The sequence below is a fragment of the Sycon ciliatum genome, chromosome 12, assembly GCF_964019385.1.
Source record: "Sycon ciliatum chromosome 12, ocSycCili1.1, whole genome shotgun sequence".
NCBI classification, from domain to species: Eukaryota; Metazoa; Porifera; class Calcarea; order Leucosolenida; family Sycettidae; genus Sycon; species Sycon ciliatum.
In genome coordinates, this window is record NC_088654.1 from 28,626,002 (window position 1) to 28,639,001 (window position 13,000).

The window sequence follows — 13,000 nt, forward strand, 5'->3', positions numbered from 1 at the left end:
ATTATTGTGTGTGTGCGTGTAACTCTCTAACTGATAGCGAGTGTTCGCGAGTGTTTGATTTGTACTGTTCTATTTCTATGCTGGTCCTCTAGTCAATCTCATCACCATGGTCACGGTGTCTAGCGATTCAGGTTGACTGTACTGCGATCATGATATCTGTTTGCTCTGTCCAGCTGCTGCGATCATGACATCTGTTTGCTCTGTCCAGCTGCTTGCACCTGCAGCACGATATCTATTTGATCTGTCCAGCTGCTTGCACCTGCAGCATGATATCTGTTTGCTCTGTCCAGCTGCTGGGATCATGATATCTGTTTGCTCTGTCCAGCTGCTTGGTCAGCGGCAACTATTAGACGGTTTTCACTTTGATTATGCCGATGTTTTTCCCGAATTCAAATCGTTTTCTACGTCTGTGCTGATATGCCCTTGTTTTCTCCAAAGTTCGAATCAGTTTTTGCACAGCTACAGTACACAGTGCTGTAAAGTCATACAGCATTTCGGCAGAGACTTATTTTCGGCACGTGGGTGACACTGGTATAGTGACCAAAGCTGATGTGACAAATTCCGTGCGGCGTTTTGGGTCGGTACCGAATAAGGACGGTGGCACATGTATAGTGATTTGTACCTGACCGAGTGGATCACTGCCAATGGTTTTAGTTTTGTCCAAGACTGCCCAGATATATATATATAAAGAGAGATATTTGCATAATGCTACCGTACTTCACCGGTTATCAGTCGACCTTTTTCGACTAAAAGTTAAGGGCCGACTTACAACCGGCAGCTTCCAAAATTGACCTGCACTGCATGCACGAGTGTGTACGTCTTTTTGCCAGTTTATTAGCCTTTTTTCCATGATTTGGACATTTCACTCTCCAATGAGGAGTGTGTTATGTGATTTGTGGATGTGTTAGTAAAGGAAGTGGTTAGCAGTGCTTGGTTTGGTGAACACTTTACAAACAGAAAATAAGACCTTCGGATATGGGGAGGACGGGGTCGACCTATAACCGGCAACTATACCGTATTTCCGCAAATAAAAGGCCGTCCTCGTATACAACGCCTTCCTCGTTTACAAGGCCGGGGCAGGGGGCGATTGAAAAAATAAAAGACCGTCTCCGATTAGAAGACCGGGCCTACTAAATGAGTCTTTGTTCTTGTGTTAAAAATGGAAGACCGTGCTCAAACCGTGGAAAAAAATAGAAGACCGTGTTCAAACTGTGTAGAAGAAAATGGAAGAACGGGGGTAAAACTGTGTGGCGAGAAATAGAAGACCGGGGTCAAACTGGGTTGAAAGAATAAAAGACCGTCCTCGAATACAAGACCCTCCTCGATTATAAGGCCGGGTTAGGGCGAGGTTGAAAAAATAGTAGACCGGCCTACTATTTGTGGAAATACGGTATGTACTTTTGATAGCGGCATGCATGCGGATAGTTTATTGTGATGCTGTGTGTACATGCACAAGCATGCATGCATTCCAGCAGGTCAGGGGGAGGTCTCCTGCTGCACAGCTGCAGCTCAGGTGTACATGTACTATACCCATTACACTTTCCGCCGCATATCTGCACCAGCTATTAATAATTATTCTTATGATCAGGAATTTCACAGTAGCAGACACCCATGCAGGCAGAACAATCAAGTCAGAACCTGCACATGCTCAGTCTCTCTTTGTTACATCAAGAGTATGCAAGTATGGGGCTTATGATAATTATAGTCATTGTTACATGATTGTGTACTCTTGGTTCAGTGTGTGTGTGTAGGGCCAGCAAGTCAGTGCCGTCCGGGAGTCCGTAGATCTACCGCACTCCCTAGCTGATCCGGCGTGCACGCATGCATGCACACATCACCCACACAACATGCAGGGCACTGTGTGTCTGTGCACGCCTTGCACGTCTCCACATGAATGCATGCGCCCAGCAAAGCATGCACGCCTTGCGCGTCTCCACATGAATGCATCCGCCCAGCAAACCATGCACGCATTGCTAGCAAGCAGCGTCGTCAGGGGAAAAGCTACCAACTTGCTTGCTGCTATACACAGCCCAACACAGCCCAACACAGTCCAACACAGTCCAACACAGTCCAACACAGCCCAACACAGCCCAAAACAGCCCAACACACATGAAGACAAGGATTTACAGTATCAACTTCTGTTACTGCTCAACAATAACGCTAGAAACATAGAAGGCTAGAAGGTGGCTAGAAGAAGAGGGGCTTACAAGTCAGAGAACATGCCAAATACTCAATAATACCAATAATCAAAAATATAAGTGGAAAATATTGTCCGGAGGAAATTCACAGATTTCCGATTCTTACGCTACAACGATACGATTGCGATCAGTAATGACTATGTTAGCTTAGAGGTCAGTTGCAATGCCACTAGTCAACACAGATGTGTGTGTGTGTGTGTGTGTGTGTGTGTGTGTGTGTGTGTGTGTGTGTGTGCACATGCACACATGGGGAATTGCTAGGATGCAGCAATAGAGCACCATGTACATTGTACTTGTAATCGTGGAAAAAAATAATCTGGAGAGAGACGGAGAGGAATAGCTAAAGTGAGAGTAGACTACTGTGGTGTAACGGCACGGCGGCAAGGCGAGAGGATAACAAGGAAAGTACAGGTGTAAGGCATCCGAGAACCACCCTGTCCTGAGGCAAGGCCCGGGGGTTAACAGAGGAGCTCGAACTGATGATAGTGATCGATAGGAAGCACGTTTTAGCTAGCTTCCAACTTGATCTCTACCGTACAGAAAGATTAAATCAACAGAGCTAGTGGGGCATTACAACTGACACGCTGTATACAGCGAAGATCAACGCAACAACGCAACACGAAATAATCACTGGCACGCATGCGTACCGTGTGTGCGTAGGCGTGTGTAGGCGTGCGTTCAAATGAAACTGTAGTTATTGTGGGTTGCATGGCCCACAGGAGAATGCAATAAAAGAAACGGCAAGAAAAGAAATTACAAGAAATTACAAGAAACTAAGATACCCGTCAGCATGTGCAGCGGCACACTATGCTTATGAACAGGAGCATTTACAGTAACAGCGACGGAGGGTGGCAGCCGTGTTTACCATAGCAATGACAGCAGCCATGGTAACCGCGCGGGAGCGGCGACTGCAACAGTTGCCAGTGGCAACCACTCTGGGAGCTGACTCACAATGATGATGATGATGATGGCGATCATTATCATTACTATATTTCACAAGTCGTGACGTGCGCATGCCAACACGCGCACACACGTATATTCAGACACGTACACATGCATGCATATGCACACACGTATACGCACACACATACGTGAGTACCGGGAGGGCTGGCACGGGCCGAGCGTTTCACTCATCGTCAATCTGACGCAGCTCCGAGAGACTTCTTGCCAACATGGCGTAGGTATCGCGACCGGTGGAGATCTGATTCTGACAGTACGTGACCAGCGCTGTCTGGAGAGAGTGAACACGTAACTGATGAAATAGCGACAACTCCGTGCGGCCGAGCCGCGAAATCTCCTCAAACTTCTGAACGGCGTCTTCACGTGCCGCATCCGCCTGAAAACACCAGCACCACCAACACCACCAGCAGCAGCAGCAACAGCAGCAGCAGCAACAGCAGCACCACCAGCAGCAGCAACAGCAGCACCACCAGCAGCAGCAACAGCAGCAGCAGCACCACCAGCAGCAGCAACAGCAGCACCACCAACAGCAACAGCAGCAGCAGCAGCACCACCAGCAGCAGCAACAGCAGCACCACCAGCAGCAGCAACAGCAGCACCACCAGCAACAGCACCAGCAGTAGCAGCAGAAAACAATGTACTACAGTGCTGCTCAATGAATCCAGTCGTGTCACTCAAGTTTGCGCCTTGCACCATTTCGCAGCCCAGTGTTCGCAGGTCTCGGGCTGCACAACGCCCGGCATGTACTTGAGTGACGCTGTGACTGGATTTCATTGAGCAGTGCTGTACTAGAACGGGGTTGACGTACTGAGTATTTTTGTGATGCGGTGTGCGCTGCGACAGCTGAGAGACTGGGGAAACCCCCCAAACCGTACCCACTGTGCAACTCGTGCAACTGTCACAACAGGCTGATTGCAGTCGGCTCAACTTTGGCCATGCGACATGCGATGCGTTGTGCGGTTCGGACATTCTTTATAGCTGTGTGGTGTAGACCAGGCTGAAAAGTGGCAGTCAATTCTTCAGCCTTGCAAGCTGTTGAACGGTGCAATCCCAGCACAGAGTTGTGATGGCTTCTGCTGTAGCATAGGTATCATCGCCTCCGGCGATGGGCGTCAAAAAGCTCAAAGGTGTGTGCGTGTGTTAGAGTTCTAGTGCACACACGCCTGATCCATACAGTACATACATACATACAGTACATTGGAGGCTGCTCTAGTGCTGCTGCATCACGCATTGCCCGCTACCTTTCGTAGTTTGAGCACTCTGGTGCAAGAGCGACGAGCTATCTTCGTAGCTGTACTGATGAGGCCTTTATGGCCGAAACAGCTTGCTGTCTACAGCATTGGGTACATTGTATATAAGTAGTATTAAGACAGGACTGACCTTGGCCTTGTTGGATGCCTTGGCCTTGACGGCAGCGGCGGCTGCTGCTTCACTCTCGGTTAGTAGGCGTAGACGACGATTTAACATGTCCTGTGTGGTCACCCCACGCCCAGTGGATCAAGTCAATACAGATAATGGCACACAAAACAAACCAGACACACACACAGACACAGACACACAGACACACATGCATGCACATGTACACACACACAAACAGGTACTCTCCGGATCAGCTCAATTCAGATATAGCTAGATAGACAGATAGATAGATGGATAGATAGAATCTGATAGAGATAGAGACAGAGAGCGAACGGAAGAAAACAAGCAGCAGACCGTATCTCCCAGTGGCAACATCAGCATTAGTGTCAGTGTGCATGCACAACCTATGCACAACCCATGCGCAACCCAACCCATGCACAACCCAACACAACCCAACACAACCCATGCACAACCCATGCACAGCCCAGCACCAGGCAGAGAGATGAGAGATGTGGCACTTACCTTGCTTGACTCGAGGTACTTCTCAAACACACAGAAGGTGAAGGCGAACGAATTCTCACTGCTCGTAGCTAACGTGTTCTCAGATTGCTGCAGAACCACATAGACACACACAGAACCACATAGACACACACAGACCCACACACCATTGGACCATTGGACGCCCATCGCCGGAGGCGATGATAGCGATGCTACAGCAGAAGCCATAGCAACTTGTGCTGGGATTGCACCATTCAACGGCTTGCAAGGCTGAAGAATTGACCGCCACTATTCAGCCTGGTCTACACCACACAGCTATGAAGTGGCTTTTTCTGGCCAGTGAATCCCTACTTTTTGGTCTTTTTATTTTTTTCTACACACACACATCACACCACATACTCCGGTATGCACTGGCTGTTGGTAACCACCCAGGAGAATGAAAGAAAAGTCAGGAAGAGTCTGAGAAAGAGAAGAAAGACGTGTGTGACCATAATCGTCGGGAATCGAACCCGCAACCTATCGATTGGAAATCGCTGCACATACCACTGCACCATATGGGACACAGACCCACACACAGACACACAGACACACACATATACACATACACGTACATGAACACACACAAAACATACAGACCCACACAGACAAGTATACACACATTGAAGTACACAAACACACTTGGACAATGCTATAATATACAAAATTCAACTCGTACTTGTAAGCTCATAATTATATCAAAACCATTTTCATGGTTTACCCGATAGTCAGCTCTATATTAGACTATAAACTGGACAATGGTCGAAAGAGAAAAAAATCAATCACTACTTCATTACTAAATATTGCGACAGAGCTTTCGGCCATATTTTCAATTCATTGCATTCCCAACTCATCACAACCACGCGCTCTTCAGCCGAACCATACAGACACCAGCAAGGACACTTCCGTTGAGAGATAATATTGCTCCACGCCTCTAGACAGCTGTTTCGCTCCCTGTCGGAGCTCATCAGTAGAGGATGATAATGATGATAATGGAGGAATGATCATTCTTATACACCAGAAATGGCGCAAGTGCGCGCTTTCCACATAATATCAATGGCATATGCAAGCTGCTAAAATGGTAAAGTGTGAGAACAGCGATAAATAATCATAGTACGCGCTCATTGGTGGAGAAACACACCACACAAGCGACGAAAATCTTACTCGGAATACTGATGCCAATGGAAAGTACATGTATGTTGTTTATTATTATGATGTTTTAATGTCCATGTATGCAGGCGAGGCGAGACTCACCGCCGAGATCCCCCAACGCGACAGGCTCGGTTGCCGTTCAGGATTCACACCGACCTGTCCGCCCGTCAACAGGATCGACAGCGGGAGGCCCCACTGATGCCGATGTCGATGCACACCAGGCAACTTGTAGTCGTGAGTGTGATACTAACAGGTCTAGTAGCAACCACTGACAAACGAGAGGTCAGCTGGGGCATACACTCCAGTCAGGGATGCTTGGTCGACGCTTCGTATCAGCAGCTCAGCTCAGTTTGATCAAAGATGTTGCAGATGTGTCTTGCTTTCCTCCTTCCTTCTTCACCGACTCGTCTTGTCATCTCTCCTTCTTTCTTCACCGACTCTTCGTGTCCACTCTGCTCTGCCACTAACGGCGCATTAAAACTTCAGAACTAAATATTGCGACAGAGCTTTCGGCCATATTTTCAATTCATTGCATTCCCAACTCATCACAACCACGCGCTCTTCAGCCGAACCATACAGACACCAGCAAGGACACTTCCGTTGAGAGATAATATTGCTCCACGCCTCTAGACAGCTGTTTCGCTCCCAGATTTTCGTCGCTTGTGTGGTGTGTTTCTCCACCAATGAGCGCGTACTATGATTATTTATCGCTGTTCTCACACTTTACCATTTTAGCAGCTTGCATATGCCATTGATATTATGTGGAAAGCGCGCACTTGCGCCATTTCTGGTGTATAAGAATGATCATTCCTCCATTATCATCATTATCATCCTCTACTGATGAGCTCCGACAGGGAGCGAAACAGCTGTCTAGAGGCGTGGAGCAATATTATCTCTCAACGGAAGTGTCCTTGCTGGTGTCTGTATGGTTCGGCTGAAGAGCGCGTGGTTGTGATGAGTTGGGAATGCAATGAATTACTTCATTAGGAGAGAGAAAGAGAGAGAGAGAGAGAGAGAGAGAGAGAGAGAGAGACAGACAGAGAGGGAGAGAGAGACAGAGAGAGAGAGAGAGAGAGAGAGAGAGAGAGAGAGAGAGAGAGAGAGAGAGAGAGAGAGAGAGAGAGAGAGAGAGAGAGAGGGGAGAGAGAGACAGAGAGAGAGAGACAGAGAGAGAGAGAGAGACAGAGAGAGAGACTGAGAGAGAGAGAGAGAGAGAGAAGGAACTGGGAGAGATGAGGCTCACCTGGCATTGATCCATAACCTGACCAAAACGTGTCATGAGCCTGAAAAAGAACAACAAATAGGCACCACACACGCGCATACACAGGATCAGCGGGGGAGCAACACAACCCAGCGACACAAATATGGCCATGGCATCGACACCATCAGCATTACTAACAGAACAACATTGAAAGTTACAATAGCAGCAACAGCAGCAGCAATAGCAGCAATAGCAATGGCAACAGCCTCAGCAATGGCAGCAGCAGCAACAGTAGCAGCAGCAACAGCAGCAATAGCAGCAGTAACAGGAGCAGCAGCAATGGCAGCAACAGCAATAGCAGCAGTAACAGGAGCAGCAGCAATAGCAGCAGTAACAGGAGCAGCAGCAATGGCAGCAACAGCAATGGCAGTAACAGCAATAGCAGCAGTAACAGCAATGGCAGCAACAGCAATAGCAGCAACAGCAATAGCAGCAACAGCAATAGCAGCAACAGCAATAGCAGCAACAGCAATAGCAGCAGTAACAGGAGCAGCAGCAGGAGCAGCAGCAGTAACAGGAGCAGCAGCAGTAACAGGAGCAGCAGCAGTAACAGGAGCAGCAGCAGCAACAGCAATAGCAGCAGTAACAGCAAAAGCAGCAGTAACAGCAATAGCAGCAGTAACAGCAATAGAGAGGTTCTGCAGAACGAAAATGTGTACGAACTTTCGCTCTACGTCACGAAGTGAGAAACTTCGCACGAACTTTCGCAACTTTGGACGCGAAACTTGCAGGGAACGCGAAATGAACTTTCGTAGGAAGTTTCGTGAGATTGGGTCATGTCGTACGTGCACTTGGCGAGTGCAAACTACGAAAATGTGCAGAACACAAAGTTCGTGCGACTTCTTCGTACACATTTTCGCAAGGCCTGTCGCGAAACTTCGTTCGAATTTTCGTTGTGCAGAACCTCTCTAATATCAGCAGTAACAGCAATAGCAGCAGTAACAGCAATAGCAGCAGTAACAGCAATAGCAGCAGTAAAAGGAGCAGCAGCAGTAACAGGAGCAGCAGCAGTAACAGGAGCAGCAGCAGTAACAGGAGCAGCAGCAGTAACAGGAGCAGCAGCAGTAACAGCAATAGCAGCAGTAACAGCAATAGCAGCAGTAACAGCAAAAGCAGCAGTAACAGCAATAGCAGCAGTAACAGCAATAGCAGCAGTAACAGGAGCAGCAGCAGTAACAGGAGCAGCAGCAGTAACAGGAGCAGCAGCAGTAACAGGAGCAGCAGCAGTAACAGGAGCAGCAGCAGTAACAGGAGCAGCAGCAGTAACAGGAGCAGCAGCAGCAACAGCAATAGCAGCAGTAACAGCAATAGCAGCAGTAACAGCAATAGCAGCAGCAACAGCAATAGCAGCAGTAACAGCAATAGCAGCAGTAACAGCAATAGCAGCAGTAACAGGAGCAGGAGCAGTAACAGGAGCAGCAGCAATGGCAGCAACAGCAATAGCAGCAACAGCAATAGCAGCAACAGCAATAGCAGCAACAGCAATAGCAGCAGTAACAGCAATGGCAGCAACAGCAATAGCAGCAGCAGTAACAGCAATAGCAGCAGTAACAGGAGCAGCAGCAGGAGCAGCAGCAGTAACAGGAGCAGCAGCAGTAACAGAAGCAGCAGCAGTAACAGGAGCAGCAGCAGTAACAGGAGCAGCAGGAGCAACAGCAATAGCAGCAGTAACAGCAATAGCAGCAGTAACAGCAATAGCAGCAGTAACAGCAATAGCAGCAGTGACAGCAATAGCAGCAGTAACAGGAGCAGCAGCAGTAACAGGAGCAGCAACAGCAATAGCAGCAGTAACAGCAATAGCAGCAGTAACAGCAATAGCAGCAGTAACAGCAATAGCAGCAGTAACAGGAGCAGGAGCAGTAACAGGAGCAGGAGCAGTAACAGGAGCAGCAGCAGTAACAGGAGCAGCAGCAGTAACAGGAGCAGCAGCAGCAACAGCAATAGCAGCAGTAACAGCAATAGCAGCAGTAACAGCAATAGCAGCAGTAACAGGAGCAGGAGCAGTAACAGCAATGGCAGCAGTAACAGGAGCAGCAGCAGTAACAGGAGCAGCAGCAGTAACAGGAGCAGCAGCAGTAACAGGAGCAGCAGCAGTAACAGGAGCAGCAGCAGTAACAGGAGCAGCAGCAGTAACAGGAGCAGCAGCAGTAACAGGAGCAGCAGCAGTAACAGCAATGGCAGCAGTAACAGGAGCAGCAGCAGCAACAGCAATGGCAGCAGTAACAGGAGCAGCAGCAACAGGAGCAGCAGTAACAGGAGCAGCAGCAGTAACAGCAATGGCAGGAGTAACAGGAGCAGCAGTAACAGGAGCAGCAGCAGTAACAGCAATGGCAGCAGTAACAGGAGCAGCAGCAGTAACAGCAATGGCAGCAGTAACAAGAGCAGCAGCAGTAACAGCAATGGCAGCAGTAACAGGAGCAGCAGTAACAGGAGCAGCAGTAACAGGAGCAGCAGTAACAGGAGCAGCAGCAACAGGAGCAGCAGCAACAGGAGCAGCAGCAACAGGAGCAGCAGCAACAGGAGCAGCAGCAACAGGAGCAGCAGTAACAGGAGCAGCAGTAACAGGAGCAGCAGCAACAGGAGCAGCAGTAACAGGAGCAGCAGTAACAGGAGCAGCAGTAACAGGAGCAGCAGTAACAGGAGCAGCAGTAACAGGAGCAGCAGTAACAGGAGCAGCAGCAACAGTAGCAGCAGCAACAGGAGCAGCAGTAACAGGAGCAGCAGTAACAGGAGCAGCAGTAACAGGAGCAGCAGTAACAGGAGCAGCAGTAACAGGAGCAGCAGCAACAGGAGCAGCAGTAACAGGAGCAGCAGTAACAGGAGCAGCAGTAACAGGAGCAGCAGTAACAGGAGCAGCAGTAACAGGAGCAGCAGCAACAGTAGCAGCAGCAACAGGAGCAGCAGTAACAGGAGCAGCAGTAACAGGAGCAGCAGTAACAGGAGCAGCAGTAACAGGAGCAGCAGTAACAGGAGCAGCAGCAGTAACAGCAGCAGCAGCAGTAACAGGAGCAGCAGTATCACAACAAGGGGGGGGGGGGCACAACAAGGGGGGGGGGCACAACAAGGGGGGGGGGGGGGGGACAAGTCAACAACCTAACTACATGCACTCACTTTGTGTGGCTTTCTATAGATGAACATGCAGAGCTGCCAGCCTTGGTTATGTTGCTTGCAAATGCACCCAGTGACATTGCAAACTCTGCACATGGACACACACACACACACACACACACACACACACACACATGCGTGCACACACACACACATGCGTGCACACACACACATAAACACACAAATTGCAGCTGACCTACATTTTGAGAGTGCGGCATTAGCTTGACAGTGGAGCATTAGCTTGGCAGTGGAGCATTAGCTTGGCTCGTACGCATGTGTACATGGCATCGCCAGTACTGAAATGTGGTGCGCAATGCAAGCCGCGATCAGTTTCATTCAGATCTTACGCTCTATTGTTGCTACAAGACTAAGAGAACATCAGTCTGTGTACATGCATGTATCTCTCGGCTCAGTAGTGCACCACACACTACCATATATAACTTTACAGTCTTCTAGATGTGAAGCGTTTGATTGAAAAACGCTGTAGGTGCAAAAATTTGAGAGGTTGAGATTTTGAGATCAGTGTGATCAAAAGGCCTAGGGGCACCTTCAAGCAAAATTTCACATTCGAAATCGGACTAGTATCATTTCAAAACTGTCGGCAAAATCCCAAAAGTGGGTTTTGTTAGAAATCACGCATAAAATGAATTGCTTTTTGGCCATTATCTGAAAAGTGACGGAATGGATATACAGCGTTCTGTTCTGCAAGCTCTTCAAGCTTCTCAGGTGTACATACAGTGCATTGGCAGATTTGTGTGCTTCTCTTGCAACGTGTGTACAGTACATGTACATGGATAAGGTGTGCTGATCAGTGCTTTAACATTCTACATGTACAGCTGATAACAACTGATGTGTAGACAAAATTAAAAAAAGAGTGCGGTTTAGAGAAAAAAAAAAGGAGCAATGCTTACGTCTTTGGGCGACAAGCTGTTGATGAAACACCTGCATGTACGCAGACACAAACAAACAGACAGACAGACAGACAGACAGACAGACAGACAGACAGACAGAAAGAAAGACACACACACACGTGCACAAAAACATAAACACAGACAAACACAGTCAGCGTTACATTGAAGATATAATTATCATGGTTTTTCCTGGCCAGTGAATCCATCTTTTTCGTATTTAGAAAGTCGTAGAATATCCACCAGGTTGATTGGAAAACGAGAGAGCTTGGACGCTCACGGCCCTACGCTATGCTTTTTTTGCCTTGATGACCTAGACAAAAAAAGCATAGGGATGTTATAAATTCTTATAAGTTTCTACTTTTTGTTTTTGGACATAACCTGGGATTCGAACCCGCACTATCGCCCTGCATGCATCCCCCGATACACTTCGCATACATACTAATTCTTCCAAGTTGCTTCACGTTATGATCTTGTATTTGAAAGCCCTATTTGAATATGCATTGTGGCCAGCCGTCTTCGATTGTACGGTACGGGATAGGTACGGGACAGGTACGGGACAGGTACGGTCGAGGGTAATACGACACCGTCTACCGCCTTGATGACGGCAAAAAAAGAAAAGGGATGTTATAAATTTTTCAATTCTCCTATTTTTTTCAGGCATTACCTGGGATTCGAACCCGCACTATCACCCCACATGCATTCCCCATACACTTCGCATTCATACTCATTCTTCCAAGTTGCTTCACGTTATGATCTTGCGTTTGAAAGCCCTATTTGAATATTGCGGCCAGCTGTATGTGGCCAGCTGTGTTTGATGGTACGGTACGGGACAGATACGGGATAGCGCCAGGCGTGACACAAACACACAAACAAATACCAAATTAAAGCTGTGTGGATCCTGGCTAGCGCCAGACGTTACTGAAGTAACGTCTTCTGCATAGCTACGGGAATAAATTCCCATTTCCCATAACAAGGCAGGGCCACAATGCTCTTACATACCCCATTATCATAAAAAGGCATGATAACACAGTGTTTCTACATACCACATTGACATCCTAGCAAGACTACAGTGTTTCTACATACCACATTGACATCCTTCATACACTGATGGCTTTCGTGTACAAAACCACGCTGACCATGAAAGAACTCATCCGGATCCTACACACACACAGACACACAGACACAGGAAAGCACAGCGACATGGAGACAGCGAGACACAGGAAAGCACAGAGACATAGGAAAGCAATGACACAATGTCAACGGTAGCATTCACACCAGCACTGACTGGATAAGTATAAACTACACCCCCTCCTCCCCAATCCCCACACCACCTCCCTGCACGAACCAAAGTACGGACGCATGGGTGAGTATCCCCCCCTATGGGAATCTATTATGAGAGTAATATACCGTATGCGTGTTAAAACAAAATGGCGTCACGATTTATTGAAAGTGGTATAGTTGGTGGAACGAGTGTTCAAAACCTTTGAACTTCATACTGTTCGTCTTCTTTTTGACAT

General features: G+C 48.0%; 2 protein-coding genes across 2 annotated transcripts in view; one reads left to right on the plus strand and one right to left on the minus strand.

The window, feature by feature from the left end:
- The window catches only part of LOC135828515 (ceramide synthase 6-like), a 5,420-nt gene extending 4,910 nt beyond the window's left edge, over positions 1-510 (plus strand). Inside the window, exon 3 of the mRNA XM_065340960.1 lies at positions 1-510. This exon is cut by the window's left edge and continues 686 nt beyond it. The gene's annotated coding sequence lies outside the window, so the exon portion shown is untranslated.
- A 1,598-nt stretch (positions 511-2,108) lies between these two features.
- Positions 2,109-13,000, minus strand: part of LOC135828875 (sorting nexin-6-like) — a 21,137-nt gene continuing 10,245 nt past the window's right edge. Inside the window, exons 7-13 of the mRNA XM_065341307.1 lie at positions 12,567-12,641; positions 11,484-11,514; positions 10,576-10,660; positions 7,447-7,486; positions 5,040-5,126; positions 4,539-4,628; positions 2,109-3,534 (exon numbers count right to left, since the gene is read on the minus strand). Coding sequence (XP_065197379.1) covers positions 3,325-3,534; positions 4,539-4,628; positions 5,040-5,126; positions 7,447-7,486; positions 10,576-10,660; positions 11,484-11,514; positions 12,567-12,641 — 618 coding nt within the window. The 3' untranslated portion in view covers positions 2,109-3,324. The remainder of the gene's footprint in view (positions 3,535-4,538; positions 4,629-5,039; positions 5,127-7,446; positions 7,487-10,575; positions 10,661-11,483; positions 11,515-12,566; positions 12,642-13,000) is intronic.